At 44.1% G+C, this 26,592-nt stretch overlaps 2 protein-coding genes across 7 annotated transcripts; both read left to right on the top strand.

Annotated features, from left to right (window-relative positions):
* Nucleotides 1-487: 487 nt before the first annotated feature.
* Nucleotides 488-6,266, top strand: Ciart (circadian associated repressor of transcription). Of its 2 annotated transcripts, none has more exons than XM_048356505.1 (6): nt 488-1,171; nt 1,752-2,178; nt 2,310-2,385; nt 2,798-2,876; nt 2,989-3,100; nt 5,591-6,266. In XM_048356505.1, exons 2-6 carry the CDS (start codon nt 1,813-1,815, stop codon nt 6,113-6,115), a joined length of 1,158 nt encoding a protein of 385 aa, XP_048212462.1. In that variant the 5' UTR covers nt 488-1,171; nt 1,752-1,812; the 3' UTR covers nt 6,116-6,266. The 2 variants fall into 2 exon arrangements, with proteins under 2 accessions (XP_048212462.1, XP_048212463.1); XM_048356506.1 differs by having other exon boundaries at nt 844-1,171; nt 5,603-6,264.
* A 5,046-nt stretch (nt 6,267-11,312) lies between these two features.
* On the top strand, nt 11,313-26,294 carry Mrps21 (mitochondrial ribosomal protein S21). 5 transcript variants are annotated; one of them, XM_048356512.1, is made up of 3 exons: nt 11,313-11,429; nt 11,807-11,947; nt 26,002-26,294. In XM_048356512.1, the coding sequence occupies exons 2-3, from the start codon at nt 11,865-11,867 to the stop codon at nt 26,180-26,182; spliced, it is 264 nt and encodes an 87-aa protein (XP_048212469.1). In that variant the 5' UTR covers nt 11,313-11,429; nt 11,807-11,864; the 3' UTR covers nt 26,183-26,294. The 5 variants fall into 5 exon arrangements, with proteins under 5 accessions (XP_048212469.1, XP_048212468.1, XP_048212471.1 ...); XM_048356511.1 differs by having other exon boundaries at nt 11,317-11,423; nt 11,799-11,947; XM_048356514.1 differs by having other exon boundaries at nt 11,319-11,425.
* The last annotated feature ends 298 nt before the right edge of the window (nt 26,295-26,592 follow it).

Genomic DNA, 26,592 nt, shown 5'->3' with positions numbered 1-26,592 from the left:
CTTCAAACACTGCAACAGACAACGTACAGTTAACATCTCCGTCACTGTTTGAGAGTTCCCAAATTTTAGTCTCGCCTTCTTCTTCCTTCAAAGTTCTTGGAATCTTCTACAGGATCAAATACAGGAACGGAAGCTGGACAAAGCCATAACTTAGTTGACCAAGGGAATCTTAACCCTACCTACTCTGACTCCCTGTGCTGCTCGGAATCTGAGGATGCAGAGGGTCTGCAAAGCCCCGGCAGAAGAGTCGGGAACCACCGAGTTCGGCTTTGACCTCTAGAGTCTTGGCGGGCTGGCATCAGAGCTGGTAACGTGCGTGGCAGGTTACGTAAGACCAGGGCTGGAGGAGCCGCCCCAGCGGGAGCCCGGGAGAGGACGCGGTGTTCTCGGCCGCCGTCCCCACCCTCCTCACCCAGCGGGGCAAGAGGCACCCAACTTGGAGGAGAGGAAGGGAGGGTGAAACGGAGACCGGGGAGTCACGAGGGGCTGGGCCGCCGCGACCAGGAGCGGATACACCGTGCCTCCCGCCCATGCTCTCACACACGTTGCAGACACAAGTCGCTGACGGCTTCCACGTGTGGCGCTCGTGAGCGGAGGCGCTCGGAGGGGAGGGGGGGCAGAAACCCCGAGAGGCGGAACCGGAGATCCCACGTCCCCAGGCACGCGCCTCCAGTCGTGCGGCCATTCTCTGGAGCCTGGCGTCTCCCAAACATCACCAGTCTATTTAAGGCCACGGGTTCTGCCCTTTCCCTCCTCCTTCTACTTCTTTTTTTTGTTTGTTTTTTTGCCTCACTCTTTTTGCAATACTCCCTCCCCCTCCGCCCCCCCAACATCACCGGGTCCTCTCCCGGAGCCGCATGTAGGGGCGGGGCACGGAATGCTTTCCTCCTAACCAATCATCACCTTGCTGCTTCTCTATTGGCCGAGCCCCTGTGCGTTGTAGCAAATGGCTTGTGAACTTCTGTATGGAGAGTCAAGTGTTGCCGGCTAAGCGACCAATGAGGGCGCGAGGTCTGTGTACGCAGGGGGAGGCACGTGCAGGGCCGCACGTGTCTGGGAGGGGGTAGGGGCGGGACCCACGGAGAGTGAGGCGGAGGTGGGTAGACGAGACGGGGAGAGACTGACTGAGAAGCCGCCAGAGACAGAGCCTGACCTGAGCTGATCGTTACAGGTAAGGAGACTCGGGGACAAGTAGCCGGTGGGGAGGACTGCACCCAGAGGGAGTGGGTTTGGAGGAGTACACACAGGTTTTTAGCTTTAGGAGGGATTGCATCACCTGGCCGGGCGCGAACCCGGAGGTACCAGCGTGGAGATCTTGAGCCTGTGAGATTGGCAGAGGGGCAGCCAGGCCAGTCAGGGTAGGGGCGGCTCCCGTAGGAATACTAGTTAGGTTCCGGTGTAGAGGTTTACCGCTAGCTGGTGGTATGATCTGGGGCAGGCTGGGGAATAGCCGAGGGAAACTGGGCAAATGGGAAGGTGACAATTCAGGTATTTACTCTGAACCAAAGGATAAAAGATCAGACGCTTGTGTCAAGCCAAGAGCTGCTCTGCAGAAGCCAGGGAGTCAGTACCAGTTTTGTTGTCGTTTTTTTTTGTAATGGGTGGGGGTGAGGGAGATGATTTTTTTTTTTGAAAATTTATGTTTCGGACAGGAAATGGGGGGTGTTAATCCCGTGCAATACACCCTGTCTCCCAGTCCATTTTCAAATCCTTACACTTTGATTTCAAACTCCCCTCACTTTGCTCTTCAGTTGCAGGTTCGGATCTTTGGGTACTTACTACAGGAGCTGCTCTCCAGCCCCTTCTGGACCTATGGATTCCCCGTCTAGCGTTTCTTCTTATTCCTCCTCCTCTCTCTCTCCGTTTTCCACCTCCCCAGTGAACAGTGATTTTGGTGGTTTCCCCTCTGATAGTGAGAGGGAGGACAAGGGAGTCCCTGGGCCCAGGCCAGACACTTTGGGGCAGAGGGAAGGTTCCCGGTCCAGTCCGGGACCTATCCGATTAAGGCATCGAACCAAGGGTTCCAGTAACCAACATACAGCATCTCACCTGCAACAGCGAGGCTTGGCTACTCCTATGTCAGGATCTGGGGTCAAAAGATCAAGACCCGGCGAATTGGAGACAAGTCTGAACACCCAGAGTTGTACCACAGAGGGAGACCTTCTCTTTGCTCAGAAGGTAAGACAAAGCAGGAAAAGGAGACACTGCTGCAGTGCTTAAACACCTAATTGGTTGATAAAGACCTAAGAATCATTACTACTGGAGTGGGCAACTGCTGTTGTCACAACCTTTGTGCTGTTTCTCTACAGTGTAAAGAGCTCCAAGGATTCATACGCCCCCTCACAGACCTACTGAATGGGCTGAAGATGGGCCGCTATGAGAGAGGTAATTATTTGATTAGTTATTTTTCTGGGCTCCTACTCAAGGTCGTCTACCCTTGTCTATATATGTCTATTTTTGTCAGTTTGTCATGTCTTGGATATTTTTCTATCTTTTTCAAATTTCTCTCCCCCACACCCCCATCTCTCTCTTTCACTCTCTTTCCCTGTCTCTCTCATACTAGGGGTTTGGATTCAAGGCCTGATACTTGCTAATATCACTTGAGCCACACCTTCAGCCTGCATGAGGTGGGGGGTGGGGAGGGGGAGGCAGATGATTTTAAGTCTTTAGGGCTAGGATTGTTCTTTTTGTTGCCTCAGTATCTTTAAGTGAATTTATTTTAGTACTCTTCTGTCCTTCCATATCTGATCATCTTGGATTGCAAACCTTACTCTTTTTTTCTCTCTCCCTCACCCAGGATTGAGCAGTTTCCAGCAGAGTGTGGCCATGGACAGGATCCAGCGAATTGTAGGTGTTTTGCAGAAGCCTCAGATGGGGTAAGTCCTCCTAGTTCTTTCCCCAGCACTTCATAAAAGGAAAGCTGTAAAATCATGTTTTGTTTTGTTTTGTTTCACACATAATGACTTTCTTAAAATGTCCTTTTCATAGGGAGCGTTATCTAGGAACCCTGCTACAAGTTGAAGGAATGTTAAAGACTTGGTTTCCTCATATAACTTCCCAGAAGTCATCACTGAGAAGCAGCAGGCACCAGAGAACAAAGGTAAGAATTTGAAAACCAGAGACAGATGTGAAAGAATAATCCAGGGCTGGGATATGCATGTAGAAATGTGCTTCTCCCTCCATTTTCTCGGGATCTTTTTTTTTTTTTTTTACAAGTTTCTTTGAGGAAAGGAAAGGAATGCCTAAATTTCCTGAATTGTCTTAATTTCTGGATTTTCTTGTTTTGTCTGCATGGTTTTTTGTTGTTGTCGTTGTTCTGTTCTGTTTGGATACCTGGGTGCACCTCCATGAAGTTTAATCCTGTCCCTCATGTTGTAGCTTATCTGCTTTCTGCCTAGACAGAGAAAGGCTTTTACCTGGCTAAATAATTCCTGAAAGAGGCAGCCTCAGTTTTTTTCTGTTGCCCCCAAAACTCTTTCTCTGTCCATCTTTTCACTCCTGCCCAAGTATCTCTACTAGGTTTCAAGGACTGGTCATAAAAGACACATCATTAGGAGTGAGGGAGAGGGCATCCATGAGACAGGTACAGGGAGGAGCATCAGATAGATTCTTATACCTGATTTTCAGGTGACCTATTTTCTGTGCCTTCAAATAATAGGATATTGGGCCGGGAATGTGGCTTAGTGGTAGAGTGCTTGCCTAGCATGCACGAAGCCCTGGCTTCGATTCCTCAGCACCACATAAACAGAAAAGGCCGGAAGTGGTGCTGTGGCTTAAGTGGTAGAGGACTACTCTTGAGCAAAAAGAAGCCAGGGACAGTGCTCAGGCCCTGAGTCTAAGCCACAGGACTGGCAAATAATATTAATAATAATGAAGTATTGACATGGAATTAAGGAAATGGGACAAGTGGTGAACTTCTGGAAATAAAAACCTTTCCTTTAGTCAACCATACTTCTGAGTGCTGTAAAAGTAGCTGGTTAAAAAATAAGCAGTAGGGGGGGCTGGGGATATGGCCTAGTGGCTAGAGTGCTTGCCTCCTACACATGAAGCTCTCAGTTCGATTCCCCAGCACCACATATATGGAAAACGGCCAGAGGTGGCACTGTGGCTCAAGTGGCAGAGTGCTAGCCTTGAGCAAAAAAAAGCCAGGGACAGTGCTCAGGCCCTGAGTCCAAGCCCCAGGATGTAGCTCAGTGGCAACTTGCTTGCCTAGCAAGTGCAATGTCCTGGTTCAATTCCCAGTACCAAAGAAGAAAAGACAAAAAAAAAAGTTGAAAAAATAAGCAGCAGGATCTTGCCTGCATGTTAGATTATACTTGATACCATATATGTACAATTATATATATACTATATATGTACATACAAATATATATGTATATATACTATATGCTTGTAGTGCACTGGTAGAACACTTATATGAGATCCTGGGTTTCAATCCCTAGCACAGAAAGAAAAAAAAATTAAAACCAGTACTCAGGAGGCTAAGGCAGGAGGATCACAAGTTTGAGGTCAGCTTGGACAGCATAGCAAGTTCCAAGCCAGCTTGAAGTACATAGTGAGGCCCTAGCTCATAAAGACAACTCAGCATACTCCTGTAATCCATGCACTCAGGAGGCTGAGGCAGGAGATTCTCAAATCTGAGGCCAGTATGCTTGCTATATAATAGCAAGTTCTAGGCTAGCTTGGACTCCATAATAAGATCCTGTCTCAAAAACAGAGAAATTTTTAAACTTTTTTTGTCTTTTCTTTTTTTTTGGGTGCTAGGTCAAACCCAAGACATTGTCCTCACTGGGCAAGCACTTTACCACTGAGCTACCTCCTAGTCCAGAAACAATTTAAAATACAGAAATTGATAAATGATTATTTTCATTGAAAAGAGATTTCTCTGGCTGGGGTTTGTAGCTCATTGTGAGAATTTGTACTCAACATAGATATAAAATACCCCTGGAATTGATTCCTTAGCACCATTGATTTCTAAAAATTACAAAAAGGATTTTAAGGAAATTCAAAGTAAATTACCTTAGAAACAGAACCTATAGAGTTTTATTTCTTTTTTTCTTTGCCTTTCCTTCCTTCCTACCTTTTTTCTCTTTCTTTTTTTCTGCTGGTTCTGGAGCTTGAAGTCTCAGACTGGGCTCTGTCCCTGAGCTTTGTGCTCAAGGTTAACACTCTACCACTTGAGCCATAGCTCCACTTCCGCATGTTTTGGGTAGTTAGTGGAGAGAAGAATGTCATGGACTTTCTTGCCCTGGCTGGGTTTGAAATATGATCCTCAGATCTCAGCCTCCTTAGTAGCTAGGATTACAGGCATGAGCCACCATCACCCAGCAGTGTTTTATTTCTTAATATTCAGTGCCTAATCTGGTACATGACACATAGTAGGCCCTCAACTACTTGTTGGATACATGATATCCCTAGACTAGAAGTTTTTACTTAATCATACTCTAGCAAGAACCTATCTGTTACACAAAACAAGGTATATTTGTATTGCAAACTGAATTCCCAAGGAAAGCAAGAGTCTAAGCAGGCAGGTGGAGCCAATATGAACATTTTAAAATAAGTTTTTGTTTTCATTTTCCCCACTATCTAGCATTTTCCCAGCCATCGCAGAGATTCAGCTGCTTCCTCTCCGGCACCTCCCATGGAGAAGATGGGTCAGACACAGCTGGGACATTTCATTTTGAAACCAAAGCAGCCTTGGCATGTTACTGAATGGCCAGCTATGAACCTCACCTGGATTCACACCACTCCGATTTGTAATCCCCCTCTAAGTTCCCCAGGTACCACCTCCTTCAGCAATGGTCCCTTAGGCAGTGGAACCAGCATTGGTGTCATCCTTTTCCTCCAACATGGAATGCAGCCATTCACCTATTCTGCCCCAGCCACTCCAGTGCCACCTACTACAGTGCCTCCTGCTGTTCCTGGTGATCTTAAGAAACTATCTGGAGAGGGCCCTCGTTGTCACAGCTTGCCAGGAACTCTGTCATCAGATTGGAGCCGCCCCCTCTCACCTCCTGGTCCACCCACCGTAGCCAGAGAGATGACTATGGGACACCTAGAGGTGCAGATGAGAAGCTCTCCAATTGCTCCCAAGGCTCATCTCCTCAGCTCCTAACCCAGGATATGCACCTGTCCCGTGTGATTGTGTAAATCTATGTATTTTTTACTTCTAATGTATGTATTTGTGTTGAGGGTAGAGAAATCCTTTCTGATTAAAGTTGTATTTTTTTTTTTACTCAACTACTTTGGGATTGAAAACTTTGTCTCAAATATCGATCTTTTTTTTTTTTTTTTTTTTTTTTTTTTTTTTTTTTTTTGCCAATCCTTGGCCTTGGACTCAAGGCCTGAGCACTGTCCCTGGCTTCTTTTTGTTCAAGGGTAGCACTCTGCCACTTGAGCCACAGTGCCACCTCTGGCAGTTTTCTATATATGTGGTGCTGGGGAATCGAACCCAGGGCCTCCATGTATACGAGGCAAACACTATTGCCACTAGGCCATATTCCCAGCCATCAAATATCAATCTTGATTTCTATGAGCTGCAGGAAAGATGGGGTAGGAATGTTTGTGAGCATGAGTGCCACCAAGTTAACAGTTTGGAAGCAACACTATAAATCCTATGGGAGAAGTAAAGGGACTCTTGCTGTCATTTTTCTAGTGAATACCTTTGGGATGGTTACAGGATTAAGTTTATTATTTTTTGTTGTTGTTGTTTAGATTCAGACTAGTACCTTTCCTTTTGTGTGTCTTCCCCATGTATTCTAGCTGGCCCAGACTAGCAGGTTCTTCTGCTCTGACATAGTTCTTTCCTTTGATGAGAACTGTTGATGTTTGTGGGTAAATGAATGTGTAACCTGCTGTTGCTGCTAGAGGGGCACAAAAGCTGAAACAGCCACTGGGGTTGCCAGTTTTGAAGAGGATTATGGGGTACCCTACAATTGTCAGTTGGGTGGGTAGGTGGGGATCCTCTCAGACAGTGGGTCACATCCTTATTCAAAGGTGAATCAGCTAGACGTACACTAGACAAAGGAAAGCAGCCTAGCATTATGAGGATACAAAAATGAAGTCCATGAATGTATCTGTTTCTATCCTTCTCTGTGTATTACTCTCTTTTTGACTTGGCCTAGTTTCTACCAAAACCATTTCCTCTCCCATCTGAAGCCTTTGCAGTGTTATCAGACTATTCTTTCATCTTAGTCATTGCTTATTGGCTCCTTAGTGTGTTTCTCACAGCTTGTCAGACATTTTTCTCCCAGTTCTCAAGTTCTTTTTTGTCAGTGAATAATTGCCTCCCTTTATTTTAGAAAATATGACCTCCTTTTTGAAGAAAACTTTTTCATTTGTGCTTTTTTTTTGGTACTGGGGCTTGAATTCAAAGCATCATCTCTTAATCAGCTTTATCTCAGTCTTGATATTCTACCACTTGAGCAATACCTTCAGTCTAGCATTTTGCTGGTTATATTAGACTGAATTTTTCCTGCCTGAGCTGGCTTTGAATGGTGATCTTCCATGTCTCTAGCTCCTAAGTAGCTAGGATATCAAGGGTTGAGTCACAGAAAGTGGGCCTTTGCTTTTGGTTGCTGTTCACTTGTGAAACTTGTACCATCTATTCCCCCTTTTTATCTTGCAACTTGTATTTGTTCCCTATAATAATGTCCTCTACAAGTCTGATCAGGTGTCACATTTTACATCTCCTGAGCCTGGTTATCGTTTCTTTTTGCTTTATAATTTTTTTAACCCTCAGTAATGGGGGTTAAACCCAATGTCTCATGCATGCTAGGCCCATGCTCTTCCACCTAGTGACATCCCCAGCCTGCCCTATAATTCCTGACAGAGTAGTCCTTCTGGTTCCTTTCCACCACTTGGCCCTTAACCTCATTGCAGCCTAGCTTCCATTGCTTTCTCTTGGTTGTACTTAGAAGCAATATTACAATGTAGCTTTCCCCCAATCAACACCTAACTCAGCTGTCCTCTACTAAGTCTATGAACTTGCTGTTCTCTGTATCATTTGACACTTGATGCTGCCAGACTGAAACTCTCCTCCCTTGGATCCCATGACAGCCCTCTATCCTAATTCTCCTCTTACCCAACTGGCAGCAATTTCTAGGTCTCTTAATGGCCCCACTTCTGCCTACTGCAGAGTGTAGGTGTTCCCCCAGGCACAGACCTTGGCCTTTCTCTATGATTGTATTCCACATAAAGGTTTTGTTTTCTATCATGGCTTTAATTACGGCCTCAATGTAGATGACTGCTAAACTTTTATCTGCTGTCTCACCTTTCACCTGAAAGGATGCAGCTCTGCTGGGAATATTTATTTATATATAGCTCATACAAAATTGACTGAGCTGGGTGGGTGCTGGTGGCTCATGCCTGTAAGCCTAGATACTCAGGAGGCTCAGATCTGAGGATCCCAGTTCAAAGCCAGCCCAGGCAGGAAAGTCTACAAGGCTCTTATCTCCAATTAACCACCTAAAAAGCGGAAGTACAGCTGTGGCTCAAAGTGCTAGAGTGCTAGCCTTGAGCATAAAAGCTCAGAGACAGCACCTAGACCCTAATTTCAAGCCCCCAAACTAACCAAGAAAACCAAAACACACACACACACAAAAAAAAACTTGCTGAAAATTGAAGCATAGGCAAGATACACTTTTTGTACCTAAAAATCTAATCAACTCTCTTATTGACAAGTGAGAAAACTCACACGATTTGTGCAAACCAATATAACATGTGGCCCCAAACTCTTGGTTTCCAGTCTTGTGTGTTTTCCAGAGGGAGCCAATAAAATTGTACTTTCTGTAAGGTCCTCAGAGAAGGGTAGGTTACTGCTTCCAAGTGTGCTAGTAACCTAAGTAACACAGGTACTGGGTGGAGACTTTAGACAGGCTGGGGCATCTGCTTGGAGCTCTCCAGTGGACCTTCCACTTTCTACATGTACTGCTCTCTCTTTTCATGGTCTCTTCTTTTGTTAGTGCTATCTATGGTACCAACATTTTCCCAGTTAACTAGGGTTAAAATGTGGGGCCATTCAGTCACCAAATTCTTTTTCTTTGGAATATCTCTTAACATCCATCTCTTACTAGTCTGTTGTGGCCATGCTAAGTTTAGACTGTTACTATAGCCATAGACTTTCTTATCTCTAAATATTTCACACTGGTAACCAGATTAATTTTCCTAGAACAAGGGTTTACATGTCACTCTCTATTTACATCCTTTTCTGGCTCCCCCAGGCTATGAGAAGTCATCCAAAATCTTTAGTCAAGGGCTCTATTCTCCCTCTGCTCCCTTGAGTGATTCTCCACTCCCTTACTACGGTTACTGTAAGCTTTATTGCTTCAAAACTTGGTTCATCATGTTCAAATGCACAGACTTTTCTTCTGTTGTCTAAACCTTACCCTTCAGTCAATGACTAACTCAAGTCCCACTCCTCCTTATTTTTTTCTGTTATACTGTATAGACTTAGTCTTTGGCCTTTTACTATATCAAACAGAAGTGCATACACAAAACACATAAAATAGTTTGGTATAATATAGGCTCTCAAAGCAAGTAGTGTCCCTATATCTTTCTAGCTATCTTTATATTCAATAGCATTTGATTCCTATGACAAATTTTGCAAGATTGACAGGGCAGATACCAGAGTCTTTTTTTTTTTCTTTCTTTCTTTCTTTTTTTTTTTTCGCCAGTCCTGGGCCTTGGACTCAGGGCCTGAGCACTGTCCCTGGCTTCGTTTTGCTCAAGGCTAGCACTCTGCCACTTGAGCCATAGCGCCCCTTCTGGCCGTTTTCTATATATGTGGTGCTGGGGAATTGAACCCAGGGCTTCATGTATACAAGGCAAGCACTCTTGCCACTAGGCCATATCCCCAGCCCCAGAGTAATTTTTTAATATGAGGAACAGAGTATAAACCTGGCAAGGATCAGGTAGTATATATTTTAGATTTTAACTGTATATCTCTGTTTCCCCTATCCAACTGTGCCATTTTAACCTGAAATATCTATACTTAATTTACAAATAAACATGACCTTATTCCAGCATTTTTATTTAAAAAACAGGGATGGACCTGCAGGTTGTAGTTTTCAGACCCCAGGTTAAGTGCTTATTCAAGGTCCTATGACTGATGACTACCAGAATTGGGTCCATTTCCTGCTTCTAATCCAGTGCCTTTCCACCACATTATGCTGCTGTCTATACAATTTATTTTGTATTTATTACCTGCTACCCTGTCTTACTATTTTTTATGTCTACATACTGTCTTCCAGTGGTGCAAGAGGCAGCCAACTAGAGCCAACAGTATCTGTCACAGAATACGCATGCCAAGTTTGTTGATAAGCATAATGATGTCACAACCTAGCTCTATTTCTGGCTCTTTGGACCTGGCTTACAATGAGGCAGGCTTAATTTTTTTTGTGTGAGTTCCTGTTACAACTTGATGAGGATGCATCTGTGTGTTCTAGAGGAGGAACATTTCCTTGTAACTATCAGATCTGAACTTACAACGAGAATAGTGGCAAATGGATGTGTAGAGGTCGCATACAAATAAAGTATGTCTAAATAGTGTGGAAGGATTTTTTTTTTAAAGATATGTCTATTAGTTCTTACTAGAACGTCCAAGCTGACATGAAAACACTGCTGTCTCCCATGTCTTTTTTTTTTTTTCTTTGCCAGTCCTGGTCCTTGGACTCAGGGCCTGAGCACTGTCCCTGGCTTTTTTTTTTTGCTCAAGGCTAGCACTCTGCCATTTGAGCCACAGCGCCACCTCTGGCCGTTTTCTATATACGTGGTGCTGGGGAATTGAACCCAGAGCTTCATGTATACGAGGCAAGCACTCTTGCCACTAGGCCATATTCCCAGCCCTCCCATGTCTTTTATTGAGTGATTTCACCCCATTTAGTGAAATGGCTAGGAAAGTGATGGCACAGAAAATGTACTGGGTGCTCATTCCACCCGCTTGGTTTGGGGGCTGCTGGGGGGGGGGGGGCTGTTTTTCACTTGAGGGGGTAGGCAGACCTGTGTCCTTCCCGAAGAGTAAACAGGAAGCGTGCTGAGGAAGCGTGGCTTGCTTCCATTGTCCTTCCAGGAAAAGAAATCACTTCCACCGCGATTAGGATTTGGAAGCTGATAGGACCTCGGGGTCTGGAGCCAGGCCCGGGGACGGCCGCACCGCAGGTCCAGGGAGAATGTGGATCCACGAGCACGTGGCGAGTTCAGCCGTAGCGTCCCCGACCAGGGGACCAGCCACGGGCCTGAGACCTGGCCAGCGCGTTGCCATGGTTACCGCGCAGCCGGTTTGCGCGGCGAAGGGGGAATTCCGTCATTTCCGCTTCCGGTTGCGCGCACGGGTCTGGGTCGGCTGGGTCCGCTGCGTCCTCAGGGCGCCGTCGCGTGAAGGTCGCTGCGGGGGCCTGGGAAGGCCAGGCGTGCGTGGCGAGCGGGTGGGTAAGTGTGCGTGTTGTGCTGCGCTGCCCCTTCACGAAGACCGCAGCCCAACGCCTCCCGGAGCGGCGAACGCCCTGCTGCTCCGGCCCTCCGCCCGGCCTCGCCACTAGCTCGTGACACCCTGCTTCCATCTCATTTCTCCCATATGTTGGGCTTTGTGCTAACAGAGAACGAGGGAGGCCTCCCCCGGGCAGTACTGGGGCCACGCTCTTGCTAGGCAGGTGCTCTACCATTGAACCACGCCTCCAGTCAAAAGCGAGGCGTAATATGATTTGTGTGAACTTTCTAGAACCTTCGAAAAGATGGCAAAATCATACGTTCCCTTTCCAGATATCCCATAAAATGATGAGTAGTGTGTGTTTCCTTACCAGGTCTTTGCGCTGTCGTCTTCTCTACATCATCACGTTGGTCTTGGAGGTGAAGACAAATCCAAGGTGATGGCAAAACATCTGAAGTTCATTGCCAGGACTGTGATGGTACAGGATGGAAACGTGGAAGGTGCATACAGGACTCTAAACAGGTAGCCAACTGGTAAAGAATCTAAATCATGCCTAGACCCAACTCTTAGAGGCATCTTGGTTTATTTTCTTCATCCTCTGGCATAGGTTGTTTGCAAATCAGTGTTTAGTGTCTTGAAACTTCTCAGCCCCTTAGAGTCTTTTTTTCTTGTGTTGGTTCTGAAGCTTCAAATCAAGGTTTGGGAACTGTCACTGAGCTTCTTTGGCTTAAGGATAGCCCTCTACCACTCGAGCCACAGCTCCACTTCTGGCTTTTTAGTAGTTTATTGGAGATTGGAGTCTTACAGACTTTCCTGCCTCATCTGGCTTCAAATCCTGATCCTCGGATCTCAGCCTCTTGAGTAGCTAGGATTTACAAGCATGAGCCTGTAGTTTTTAATCTTAAAAATGACATTGTTAGCCGAGCACTAGTGGCTTACACCTGTAATCCTAGCTATTCAGTAGGCTGAGATATGAGGATCAGGGTTCAGATTACGATTTTCAGCTTGGGTAGGAAATGTAGTGAGACTTTTTTTTGAGGGGGGGGGGCTAGTCCTGGGGCTTGGACTCAGGGCCTGAGCACTGTCCTTTCCCTGGCTTCTTTTTTTGCTCAAGGCTAGCACTCTGCCAAATGAGCCACAGTGCCACTTTCTATATGTGTGGTGCTGGGGAATTGAGCCCAGGGCTTCACATATAGGAGGCAAGCACTCTTGCCACTAGGCCATATCCCCAACCATAGTGAGACTTTTATCAATAAGTTATAAAAAAGCTAGAAGTGGAGCTCTGGGTCAAGTGCTAGCCTTGAGGGAAAAAGCTTAGGGAATGCACTCATAGGCCTTAGTTCAAGACCCAGGACCTGCACAAGAAAAAAAATTCCAAAAACTTAGTTTAATAAACTTAGTTTAATAACACTTATTCAATGAGCATTCATCATCCTTTTGATGATAACCCTGACTTCGATTTAAGACTTATAATACAGCCCAGTGGTGTAATCAAGATGTAAAGTACTAAAAGGAGAAACATAGTACATGGTAAATGGTTGAGGAAAGGTTTGCTGTGGAACAAAAGCTAATGGAAAAAGATGAATTCTGATTGGGATTTTGGAGCAACAAGCAGATAGGAAGAGATTACAGATTATAAGGAATCCTACTTCATGAGCTAAAATACATAGATGGAAGCAAGCTGGCTGGTGTGAAGGAACTGTATAAAGAGGTCTTTGAGTGCCAGGCTGAGGTGTAGGATAGCCCTAATTATGTGTTACCACCCTTAATTTCTCAAGCTTAATGTTCCTTAACCGCCTTCCCTTATCAGCAGTAAGGATTCTGATGCTCAGTATGAGGCAGGTTTTTTTTTTTTTTTGAGTGCCAGAGTTTTAATTGATTTCAGTTAATCTTTAGCTGTCATACATTCATTATGATATGATGCTTTCTTTCTTTATATGTGGTGCTGAGGAATCGAACCCAGGGCTTCATGTATACGAGGCGAGTACCTTACCACTAGGCCATATTCCCAGCCCCTGAGGCAGGTTTTGAAGACACAAACTATTGAGTTGAATTATCAAAGAACTGTATGTAGGAAGGAGATTTTTTAAGAGATTACATGAGCTGGCCCTCTGCCTTAAGGTCTTTAATGATGTGGTAGCTTTATTTCACAAGTAAGGGAAGCCTACGAATTAAACTGTTTCTTGGGTCAAACAATTATTGATTGGTGTAGGGGAGCACAAAGCACACCTTTATTTTTTGGTGGGGTGAGGGTGGTTTTGTTGGATATTGAACCCAAGGCTTTGGAAGTGCTGTACCACTAAACTACATCTCCCGCCTTTAAGACAGCGTTTTCCTGGGCTGGGAATATGGCCTAGTGGCAAGAGTGCTCATATACATGAAGCCCTGGGTTCGATTCCTCAACACCACATATACAGAAAAAGCCCGAGGTGTCTCTGTGGTTCAAGAGTGCTAGCCTTGGGCAAAAAGAAGCCAGGGACAGTACTCAGTCCCTGAGTCCAAGCCCCACCTCTGGCAAAAAAAAAAAAAAAAAAAAAAAAAAAAGGCAGTTTTCCTGTGTAGTCCAGATTGTCCTAGGATTTATAATCCTAACTCCCATCTCCATGCGTGCTAGGATTACAGTGTATACCACCAAGTCTAGCAAGCACACATATTTCTTTCTTTTTTTCTTTTCTTTCTTTTTTTTTGGCCAGTCCTGGGCCTTGAACTCAGGGCCTGAACACTGTCCCTGGCTTCTTTTTGCTCAAGGCTAGTACTCTACCACTTGAGCCACAGCGCCACTTCTGGCTTTTTCTATATATGTGGTTCTGAGGAATCAAACTCAGGGCTTCATGTATACGAGGCAAGCACTCTACCACTAGGCCATTTTCACAGCCCAAGCACATATTTCTAATGCAGTATTTATATTACCAGATTATTTCTTGTTTGTTTTGATTGGGATAAGAAGGAGAAATAAAGAGACCTATTGCAGTTATTTTGCAATTAAGAATCCTCATTTGAAGGATAGGTGTGGTAGTGAATGCTACCAGCTACTCAGGAGGAAGAGATGGAAAGATTGTGGATCCAGGCCAGTTTGAGCAAAAAGCTAAGGACACTTCATCCCAACAAACAAGTCTATTGTGGTGCACCCCTAGCCTCCCAGTTGCTGGGGAACATGTAGGTAAGAGGAAGATCACAGTCTAAGGGCAGCCTGAGCAAAAAACACAAGAAACTACTTGAAAAATAACTAAAGCAGAAAGGCTCAAGTGAAAGTACAGACTGCCTAATTCAGACTCCAGCTGTGCCACTTACTAGCCTCATGATGTCTAGTAGGCAAACTGTGTCACTCTGTGTCAGTTTACTTGTGTGTGAAATGGAGCTTATTAATAGTAACCACCTCATGAAGACCTAGAACAGTGTTTGGTTCATATTATTATATGTTAGCTCTATCCCAGTTTGGAAATAATTGTAATGAAATTTTTATCTTAGTATTATTTCATGGATGATTTGTTCATTGGAGAGACTGAGACTTTAGCTATTTTTCCTTTTTATTGTCCTTGACTATCAGATTGTACTTAAGATAGCCTAGAGACAAAAACAATGAGAAAGGGCTGGGAATATGGCCTAGTGGTAGAGTGCTTGCCTCGTATACATGAAGCCCTGGGTTCAATTCCCCAGCACCACATATACAGAAAACGGCCAGAAGTCACATATACAGAAAACGGCCAGAAGTGGCGCTGTGGCTCAAGTGGCAGAGTGCTAGCCTTGAGCAAAAAGAAGCCAGGGACAGTGCTCAGGCCCTGAGTCCAAGCCCCAGGACTGACAAAGAAAAAAAAATGAGAAAATAATAAGCTTTATTTTGACATGTAAATCAGTTTACTACTAATATTGGAATGATTTATCTTTTTTTTATATTCTGCTGTAAGGCTTTATGCACACCTCAGCTCTGGAACTGGCAATGGCATATCTTAAAGCAGTCAAACATCTAAAGGAACTTAAAAGTACAGAAGAATATAATGATGCTTTGTAGTTCAGAGGCAACAGGGCTCCAATGTCAGACAGGTGATTCAGAATTCCATGAAGACATGGGAAAATGCAAACACACAGAGCAGATCCCAACCTATGCAAGGAAGTGATCTGATCACCCAGGGAAACCAGGTTGTTGGAGTTCCCAGCATCACATTCTTATACAAAGTGCTCTGAGCAGGGACCGGGCATTTCTACTTCTGCGTGAACACCCCTGGAGGTCAGCAGAGCCTGAGCACCAGCCATTGCAGACTTCTCTTCCTTTCTCTCCTGGGTCCTTTCTTCAGGTAACATTTATGTGATTGGCCAAGTTGTAAAATTCTAGCCCCTCAATCCACTTCTGGGTCTGCTGGAATAAATGTTTGTTCTTTCTGAGACTAGGACTCAAAACTCAGTAACTGATTCTTTTGCTCATTGGCTAGCACTCTACCACCTTGAGCCTCATCTCCAACCCCTAAATTTTCTTACAGATTATGATACTTTGCTGACAAGTCCTCACCTATTTAGTCCAATGCTAATCTCATTTTTCAATACTAGCATTCATAGCCAGATATAGGTGGCTCATGCCTATAATCCTAGCTACTTGGGAGGCTGAGATCTTTGAGGACCATGGTTCAAAGCCACCGCGAGCAGGAAAGTCTATGAAACTCTTCCAGTTAGCCATCAAAAAGCTGGAAGTGGAGCTGTGGCTCAAGTGGTAGAAAACTAGTCAAGCATAAAAAGCTTGAGGATAGTACCTTGGCCCTGAGTTCAAGCCCCAGGAACCCCTGGAACCACAAATAAATAATAGCATTTGTTCCTTCTGTATGCATTTTGCATAATAGGATGAATCTACATTTCTACTTTTTTTTTTTTTTTTTGCCAGTCCTGGGCCTTGGACTCAGGGCCTGAGCACTGTCCCTGGCTTCTTCTCGCTCAAGGCTAGCACTCTGCCGCTTGAGCCACAGCACCGCTTCTGGCGGTTTTCTGTATATGTGGTGCTGGGGAATCGAACCTAGGGCCTCGTGTATCCGAGGCAGGTACTCTTGCCACTAGGCCATATCCCCAGCCCCTACTTTTAAAAATTAAAGAACCAAAGAAGCAAAGCATTTCTAATGTCCTGTCTGAAGGTATATATTGTCTCTTCATTTTTACCATTTCTAAAGGAAACAATATCAACTCTTCTCTTTGAGTGGTTTCTTTTACTTGAGATTGTTCTAATTAATGTAGAGTCAGATCTATAACTGTCTATTCAAAATTTACTATTTAGCCACTATCTTTTTTGCTCAATTAGTACTAGGTTTTTTTGGGATGGGAATATGGCCTAGTGGCAAGAGTGCTTGCCTCATATACATGAAGCTCTGGGTTCGATTCCCTAGCACCACATATATAGAAAATGGCCAGAAGTGGCGCTGTGGCTCAAGTGGCAGAGTGCTAGCCTTGAGCAAGAAAAAGCCAGGGACAGTACTTAGGCCCTGAGTCCAAGGCCCAGGACTGACAAAAAAAAAAAATACTAGGTTTTTGCTTTTCTGTTTTTTCCCCCTTTATTATTTTTCATTTTTATCTAAAATTCTGATCCTTAGGTGCAGGTAGGTAGTGGGTAAGGGACAAATAAACTAATAGCAGAAATTAGAAGCATATGTGGGCACTTTCTGCCACCTTGTACTATTTCAGACCTTGTTCTGAAGAATCTTCAAATCTTCTTGTCCTCTCCTCTCTTCTCCTTTTTTTTTTTCCAGCAAGTACTAGGACTTAAACTGGTGCTTGTTTTTTCTTGCTTACAGCTTGTACTCTTACCACTTGAGCCGTGCCTCCAGCCTGCCATTTTGCTGGTTGACTTTTTTTCTCAGGCTGGCCTCAATCCTTGATCCAACAGATCTCAGCTTCCTGAGTAGCTAGAATTACAGGGGTAAGTCACTGGACACTCAATTATGGCTCCTTTTTTTTTTTTAAAAAAAAAAAAGCTGTCACACTTTTTTTAAGTTTTTCTTTTTATTAATGACTGGCAGTTTACACATTTTTTTCCTGGGTGGAAGTGTTAACTGTAGTCAGAAACAGCAGGAGTCTAATTCATGATACCTTGCAGTTTTCAACCTGGCTGCCTGTTAGAACCACCTGGGCAAACTAGAAAAAAAAAATTGTTTGATTGTTTTGTGCTGGTCCTGAGGTTTGAATTCAGGTCCTGGGCACTGTTCCTGAACTTCTGAGCTCAAGGTTAGCACTCTACCACTTGAGCCACAGCTCCACTTCCAGCTTTTTTTGTGGTTGACTTGAGATAAAGAGTATTACACACTTTCTTGTCCAGGTTGGTCTTGAACCCCCAATCCTCAGATGCTGCTCAGCCTACTGAATAGCCACTGATAGCCAGCTTTTTTTTTTTTTAAGTTAAAACTTTTGGTGAACTTTTCATTCATTGCCATTGCATTCTGAGCCAGTAACCCCACCCTCATAAAATTGGTGCTCTAGGAGATGGCATGAAGCTCAGTGATAGAAAGATTGAGTAGCTTATGCCAAGGCCCTGGACTTCATCCCTAGCACCACAGAAAAGAGGTGGACAGGGCTAGGAATGTGTGGCTTAGTGGTAGAGTGTTTGCCTAGCATGCATGAAGCCAGGGTTCGATTCCTCAGCACCGCATACACAGAAAAGGCTGGAAGTGGTGGCAGAGTGCTAACCTTGAGCAAAAAGAAGCCAGGGACAGTGCTCAGGCACTGAGTGCAAGCCCCAAGACTGGGGGAAAAAAAGGAATAGAAGCTGGACATTGGTAGCTCATGCCTATGATCCTAGCTGTTCAAGAGGCTAAGATCTGAGAATTGGGGTTTAAAGCCAGCTTGAACAAATTCTCAAGAATCTTATTTCCAATTAACCAGCAAAAAAGCTGGATTAGAGGTTTTGGCTCAAGTGGAACCACACCAGCTTTGAGAAAAAAAGCCAAGTGTACACAAAATCCTGAGGTCAAGTCTGGTACAAGTGAGAGAGAGAAAGAAGAGAGAATGGAAATAAATGGAGATGGAAAGGTGAAAGAACTTTGTCAGACAGAAGAGGGATGATTAGAAAAATAAACTCTGAAATTCAGGTCCCAGAGAATCCCAGAGTTTTAATCTCTTAGGCTTCCTTTATGAACTTGGAAAATTGGAACTTTGTTCCTGGGGAAACCAGTGCAAGAGTGTATTGATTAAAAACAAAAAACAAAACTAGCTATGGCAAGTATTGTGGAAATGGTTCTTACAATCTTTAGAGGATACTTATTTTTTCATTTCGATTCGTTCTTTAGACAGTTGCATTTTTAGGATAAAAAGATATATATATATATATATATATATATTTTTTTTTTTTTTTTTTACTTTTTATTTTTTGCCTGTCCTGAGGCTCGGATTCAGGGCCTGAGCACTGTCCTTGGCTTCTTTTTGCTCAAGGCTAGCACTCTGCCACTTGAACCACAGCGCCCCTTCTGGCCGTTTTCTATATATGTGGTGCTGGGGAATTGAACCCAGGGCTTCATGTATACAAGGCAAGCACTCCACCACTAGGCCATATCCCCAGCTCAAGAAGTAGTATTTTCTGGCTGATAGATACACTTTACCACTTTTTCTCTAATGTCTCTGGCCACCTTTCCTATGTGCCCCACTGGTATCCCAAGCTTTTCTTTACCTCTCAGCTTTCTGATAGTTGGTAATTTAAAAATAACTTTCTTGTTCTGTGCTCTAATTACAACAGGTTAGGAGAGTAGTGAGAAGAGAGAGGAGGTTAAACCTTTACCATGTTTGGCACATAGAGGGAGTCTTATAAAGGAAATAGCCTGTGTCTGCCCAGTGAGATGCCACAAAATGCCTGTTATGTAACCAGGGGCCTCATTGGTGCTCTGAGATGAGGAGATAGAGAATGTGGGTTGTTAGGAAGCCCTGTGTTGATTGGCTGGCACCCAAACAAGGAAAGGCAAGCTAGCACACTGGAAGCATGCCTGGTTGACCCCCTTTACTCCTGGTGGGCCAGCTTCTGGGCTCATTGAGTCCTTGTGCCCACGTTGGTCCTGACGTAGGCTGACTACAATGACATGTGAGCCTGCCACCCCCGGTTTCCCCCTCCAGGCAGCTTGGCAACCTTTTACATAATCAGCTGAATTTCACTAAAACTGGCAGCTGGTTTCTCCTTCATGTTAGGTTGCCAGGCACCAGAGCTCCAGGCTGATCTATTTACACTATGTTCCTGGTCTGCTAGTCCTTGAACTACCTTTGGAAGCAGCATTGTTATAAACACCCTCACTGTTTACCTTTTCTTTTTCCCTCACAGGTGAGGATTGAACCCCAGGACCTTGTACATACTGTACAAGTGCTCTACTGAACTGTATAGCAGCCCCCCCCCCCCCATTCTTGAGTTCTATAAAACTCTTCTACATCCAAGATGAAGTAGAATGGATGACTTTACTCTAGGGACTCATTTGAAGTTAATCTATGATTTTTAGGGTGACTAGATAGTACAGGAAAATGGAGTCCCCCCATCTGGCATCTTGATATTTGGTTGTTCTGTGTGTTTGGTAGTTAGAACCATCCAAGGACACTATTTTCCAACCCTGTCATGTTCTTTCTATCCTCCCTCTTCCTCTATCCTCAAGTACTTTATTTTTTTATCTTGTCTTCTTTGTTTCATAGCATAGGAATTTACTTGGTAAAATGAATGACCAACTCTGTTTTAAAAACTCTTGACACTAATAGAGTATTGTAGTATTTCAGTGTAGATAGAGGGCTGGGATGTAGCTCAGTGGCAAAGCACTTGCCTAGCAAGTGTAATGTCCTGGGTTTGATCCCCAGTACCCAAAAAGAAAAGACAAAAAAAAAAAAATACAGCTAAAAACAAAAACCCAGTGGGGCACCCGTGGCTCATGCCTGTAATCCTAGCTACTCAGGAGGCTGAGATCTGAGGATCATGGTTCAAAGCCAGCTTGGGCAGGAAAGTCAGTGAAACTTTTTTTTTTTGTCCAGTCCTGGGCCTTGGACTCAGGGCCTGAGCACTGTCCCTGGCTTCTTTTTGCTCAAGGCTAGCACTCTGCCACTTGAGCCACAGCGCCACTTCTGGCGCTGGTGCTGGGGAATTGAACCCAGGGCCTCATGTATACGAGGCAAGCACTCTTGCCACTAGGCCATATCCCCAGCCCGTCAGTGAAACTCTTATCTCCAATTCACCACTAGGAAACCAGAAGTGGCGCACTGTGGCGCAAGTGGTAGAGTGCTAGCCTTGAGCTAAAGAGCCCAGGGACAGTGCTCAGGCCCAGAGTTCAAGCCCCACCCACAATCAGCAACCAAAACAAACAATAAATTCAGATGGCATATTTTGAGTTTTAGACTTTGCTATTGTGATTCCTTTATTCCAATTTTAAATGTCATTCCAGTAAGCTCTTCCTAGGTGGTATTTGTTTTGATGCTTGTCCTAGCCCTTGAACTCAAGGTCTGGGCACTGTCCTTGAGCTTTTTTTTTTGGCCAGTCTTGGGGCTTGAATTCAGGACCTAGACACTGTCCCTGAGTTTCTTTTTGCTCGAGGCTAGCATTCTACCACTTGTGCCACAGCACCACTTCTGGCTTTTTCTGTTTCTGTGGTACTAAGGGATCAAACCTTGGGCTTCATGCATGCTAGGCAAGCACTCTGTCACTAAGTCACATTCCTAGCTTGAGCTTTTTTGCCCAATACTAGTGCTGTACCACTTGAGCCACAGCTCTACTTCTAGTTTGGCGGTGGTTAATTGGAGATGAGAGTTTCACTGACTTTCTGGCCTGGGCTGGCTAGAGCTTGTGCCTGGGCTGGCTAGAGCTTATAGTAGTGGTGCTCAAATTTGTTTGCACATTGGAATATTGGGAAATGTGAAAGGAAGGAAGGAAGGAAATAACTTTGTACTTGTGATTTAAGGTCTATGGTGTGATCTAGAACTTTTCAAGATTCCCTAGGTGATTCTAATGTTCAGATAAGTCTGGGGATCACAGGCTTATAGTGTTCTGTGTGATCTGATTTATGTTTTAGGACAATAATTGGTGTAGAAAAAGAATAAAAATAGGGCAACCTACTTATTATCCTTCAGATTTCAGATAACTTGTGCATTAGGAAGCCTTCATGATACTACTTCATTCTCAAATCCAAGTTAAATGCTTCATCTGTGTGCTTTTATAAGTGTTTCTATAGCTCTCTTACAGTATTATAATTTTTGCAGAATAAATTTGGTGATGAAACAAATAGTTTGCTTTAGAGTTAGAGGTTATTAGAAATAATAGACTGATTGGGGCTACAGCCTCCTGAATAGCAAAGATTATAGGTGTGAGCCACCAGCACGAAGCTGATATGACTATTTCTAACAAAACTTGCACTGATTTGCTTCTCCTGCTTTTGGAATTGAGAGCAGTTCTTTTGTTTTCTATTTCCTTGAACTAAACAAACACAAATATAGCTCTCTAGTATTTTACAAACTATTTTTTTAGGTGGGCCTCAGGAATATTTACTCTTATACAAAAGACTAGTACTACCACTTAAGCATGCCCTTAGTGTGTGTGTGTGGGGGGGGTGACTAGGGGGTTTAGCAAATGACCTTGTATATGCTGTGCACTATACAACTGAACTACAGCCCCAGCACCAGCCTCTCACTTTTTATATTAAACCACAAGAGACTGGGAGAGGAGCTTACGGGACAGTGTTTCCCATGCCTATTCACATTTGTAACTTACCTAAAGCCCCGTTCTTTTCAAGTTCATGACCAATCTGTTATTACCTTCGACTTTGTAGTACAACACAGCAATGAATGGAGTTTCCCACTGTGCAGAAATAGCTGGTGGTTTTTCTTGTTTTTATTTGTTTCATCCTTTTCCTTCCAATTATAATAACTGTGTCTCAAACTCTTTATCTCTAGTTATGTTTGTGACTTTTTCATGTAACAAAAAGACAGAGCAAGCAGGAACAGGGCCATGTAAACAGTGCCAGGAATGGAGGGCAACCTAGAAGGTGCCTTGGCTTCCTAGAACCAAATGATGAGAAGTTAATCAGGACCAAAATGGTGACAAATTGTAGATTGGAGTCAGAGCTCTCCGGAGCCTAGGGATTAGATTGGTTATAGAATAGGCACAATATCTTAGCTTAATTAGAACAAAGAGGTGAGTTTGAATTGGGGAAGTTATTAATACAATGTGAAAAGCTCCATTGCAAGGAATTGGATAGGAAGGACACAGGTTCTATATCAATTTCATGGACATTGAGGGTAATGTTAAAAGAACATTGTTTTTGGATTAAGGGATTTTCAATCTTTTTTTTTTTTTTTTTTTTTTTTGGCCAGTCCTGGGGCTTGGACTCAGGGCCTGAGCACTGTCCCTGGCCTCTTCTTGCTCAAGGCTAGCACTCTGCCACTTGAGCCACAGTGCCACTTCTGGCCATTTTCTGTATATGTGGTGCTGGGGAATTGAACCCAGGGCCTCATGTATACAAGGCAAGCACTCTTGCCACTAGGCCATATCCCCAGCCCCCGGGATTTTCAATCTAATGAGGAATACATCTATAGAAATTACTAATGGGATAGTAATGAAATAATTGTTGAATAAGAGTATAATAAATTGTCTTTAAGTGGAGAAGGGCTAGCTGGGTGCTGGTAGCTCATGCCTGTAATCCTAGCAACTAAGTTTGAGATCTGAGGATTGCAGTTCAAAGCCAGCCCAAGCAGGAAATTCCATGACAGTGTTGTTGGGTTGTTTTTGTTTTGTTTTGTTTTTTCTTTTGCCAGTCCTGGGACTTGGCTCAGGGCCTGAGCACTGTCCCTGGCTTTCTGCTCAAGGCTAGCACTCTGCCACTTGAGCCACAGCGCCACTTCTGGCCTTTTTGTATATATGTGGTGCTGGGGAATTGAACCCAGGGCTTCATGTATAAGAGGCAAGGACTCTTGCCACTAGGCCATATTTCCAGCCCCTCTGTGACAGTCTTATCTTCAATTAATCACCAGAAGTGGAGCTGTGACTCAAATGGTAGAGTACTAGCTCCAGAACTGGCACCAGAGAGGAAATGAGGGGGGGGGGGGGGAGAGATTGAGAGAGAGAGAGAGAGGTGCGTAGGGGGGGAGAGGGAGAGAGAAAGAGAGAGGGAGAGAGAGAGAGCGTGCACGCATGCACAAGCTGAAGGGTATGACTCAGTCATAGAGTGGCTTGCTTAGTATGTGTGAAACCCTGGATTCAATTCCAAACCCTTCCTTCACCTCCTACCACAAAATGAGAAGAAAAACTTTTGAAGTAGCTAGGCTTCACTTCAAAATTGAGAAAAATTCTACTAGTGGGGCAGGTAGGGGATGGGGTGGTGTTTTAGCCTGAGGCTACCATGTTAGTGTTAAAATAGGTTCAGGGTGCATAGCGGTAGTGGCTCACACTTGTAGTCCTAGCTACCCAGGAGGCTGAGATCTGAGAATCACAGTTCAAAGCCAGTCTGGGCAGGAAAGTCCATGAGACTTTTATATCCAATAAACTACTCAGAAAAAGCTGGAAGTGGTGCTGTGGCTCAAGTGGTGGAATGCTAGTCTTGAGCCCCAGGAGGCTCAGGGATAGTACCTAGGCCCTGAATTCAAGCCCCAGGCCTGGTTCCAAAAAAAAAGTGTGTATTCAGAGAATAGTCAAGTAGTGTGATCAGAGCATGTGGTACATGGAGAAATGATATGTGAGACTTTCATAGTACTGGGGTTGAACTCTGTCTTTGAACTTGCTAGACAGTTGCTGTAGCACTGAGCCATATCCTCAGTCTGTGAGGCTGTTATTTTTGTTTGTTTTTGTTTTTTTGTTGTTCATAGGGCTTGAACTCAGGTTGAGAGGCTACTATAGTAAGACTGTGATTCAAAAACAAAAGAACAACAAAACATCATACACAAAGAGAAATGATTCATACTTAGTCTTCAGTGGATAATGTAGTTCCATCCTTAGAGTTTAAGCTCACACATGAAATCCTGTCTACTCAGGAAGCTGAGATCAGGATTGAGGTTCAAAGCCAATGTGGGCAGAAAAGTTTGAGACACACTCTATCACCAATTAACCAACAAAATGCTAAACTAGAGGGGTGGCTCAAGTTATGGGGCACCAGCCAAGCAAGAGTGTGAGGCCTTGAGTACAGGCAAAAAATTAAGGAGGGAAAAAAAAATAAGATGTGTGCTGATGGCTCATGCCTGTAATCCTAGCAACTCAGAAGGCTGAGATATAAGGATCACAGTTCTGAGCCAGCCCAGACAGGAAAGTTTATGAGACTTATCTCCAGTTACCCACCAAAAAGCTGGAAATGGAGCTTTGGCTCAAAGTGGTAGACCGCTATCTTTGAGCACAAAAAGCTCAGGGATAGCACCCAAACTCTGAATTCAAGCCCCAGGACTGAACACAGGGAAAACAAACAAAAAAGAATTGACACAGTTAGATACATGCCTGTAAGTCCTGATACTCTGGAAGGTAAAGCAAGAGGATCACAAGTTCAAGCTTAGCCTGAGCAACTTAGTGGGACGCTGTCTTAAATTAAAAGGGTGCCAGATGCCAGTGGCTTATGCCTATACTTCTAGCTACTGAGGAGGCTAAGATCTGAGCATTGAGATTCAATGCTAGCCCAAGAAAGTCTATGAGACACTTAGCTCCAGTTAACAACAAAAAGCTAGAAGTAGAGCTGTGGCTCAAATGTTAAAGCGCAGGGATTACAGGCAAGACATGCAACATCACACTTGACTTGCAATCATCTCTAATGACTTATTTGTTCTTGTGGTGTTTTTGTTTTGGTCAATCACGGTGCTTGAACTCAGGACCTTGGTGATACCCCTAGCTTTTTTACTCAAGGAGGCTAACATTCTATACTACTCTGAGCCACAGCTCCACTTCCAATTTTCTTGTTTATTGGAGATAAGAGTCTTATAGACCTTCCTGCCCAGGCTGGCTTTGAACCATGATCCTCAGATCTCCGTCTCCTGAGTGGCTAGGATTTACAGGTGTGAGCCACCAGGGCCTAGCACTTTTTCTTTTTTTAACCACAAATGGCTAGTTCCATTTGTTGTTTCAGAAATGCCTACTTGAGGGCTGGGGATATGGCCTAGTGGCAAGAGTGCTTGCCTCGGATACACGAGGCCCTGGGTTTGATTCCCCAGCACCACATATACAGAAAACGGCTAGAAGCAGTGCTGTGGCTCAAGTGGCAGAGTGCTAGCCTTGAGCAGGAAGAAGCCAGGGACAGTGCTCAGGCCCTGAGTCCAAGGCCCAGGACTGGCAAAAAAAAAACAAAAAACAAACAAAAAAAGAAATGCCTACTTGATTGAGCATTACTGCCATAGGAAGTTAGTGTTCTTGTGAGATTGAATCATATCCCTCAGGTGTGTTATAGTAGAGACCATTTGAGAATATGAGCTTGACTGAAACCTCTTCAAGAGCAAGATCTATGTAATTGCTTAATTTCCCCACAAATTTTTACTGGGACCTATGTAAATATGCAGTTAATACTATATTGCTACCATTGCACACAGTAATTTTTACAAACACTGATTGTTTGGAGCAGTTGAGTTTCTATTTGTGAAACTTGAAATAGTAATGAGCTGATCTTGTAACCTCATTACCTGTCTTTACACAGAATCCTCACAATGGATGGGCTCATTGAGGACATTAAACGACGACGATATTACGAGAAGCCTTGTCGCCGGCGACAGCGGGAAAGCTACGAGACCTGCCGGAGGATTTACAACATGGAAATGGCTCGAAAAATCAGCTTCTTGATGCGAAAGAATAGGGCAGATCCATGGCAGGGCTGCTGAGGCTTGTGGCTAGGAAGCTCACATCTAGTTGCTGCCTCTATCCCTTTTCTTTCTCCAACTTCACTTTTTGTTACCTTTCTCTACAATAAACTCAATCATCTGTATGCAAGAAGGCCCTAGTGTATAGAAACAATCCCATTAATCAGCAGAGGACCCTCATTTTTATTTAGTAAAGAGAAACACTCAAGTAGTTCCGGAGAAGAAAGATGGTTGATAAGGGCTAGGGTTGATGAGGGAGGGTGCAGGTTACCCTTCAGTGGATATAGAGCTTGAGTTGATGAAGATGAAGAAATCAAGATGGATGACAGTGATGGCTACACAAAAGTGTGACATGGAACTGTATACTTAAATATTTAAATCAGTAAATTTTATGACTATTACAACTTGAAAATACTTTTTTAAGCCTAGAA

This window comes from Perognathus longimembris, chromosome 11, assembly GCF_023159225.1.
Source record: "Perognathus longimembris pacificus isolate PPM17 chromosome 11, ASM2315922v1, whole genome shotgun sequence".
Lineage (NCBI taxonomy): Eukaryota > Metazoa > Chordata > Mammalia > Rodentia > Heteromyidae > Perognathus > Perognathus longimembris.
This window is presented reverse-complemented; position numbering and strand designations above follow the sequence as displayed.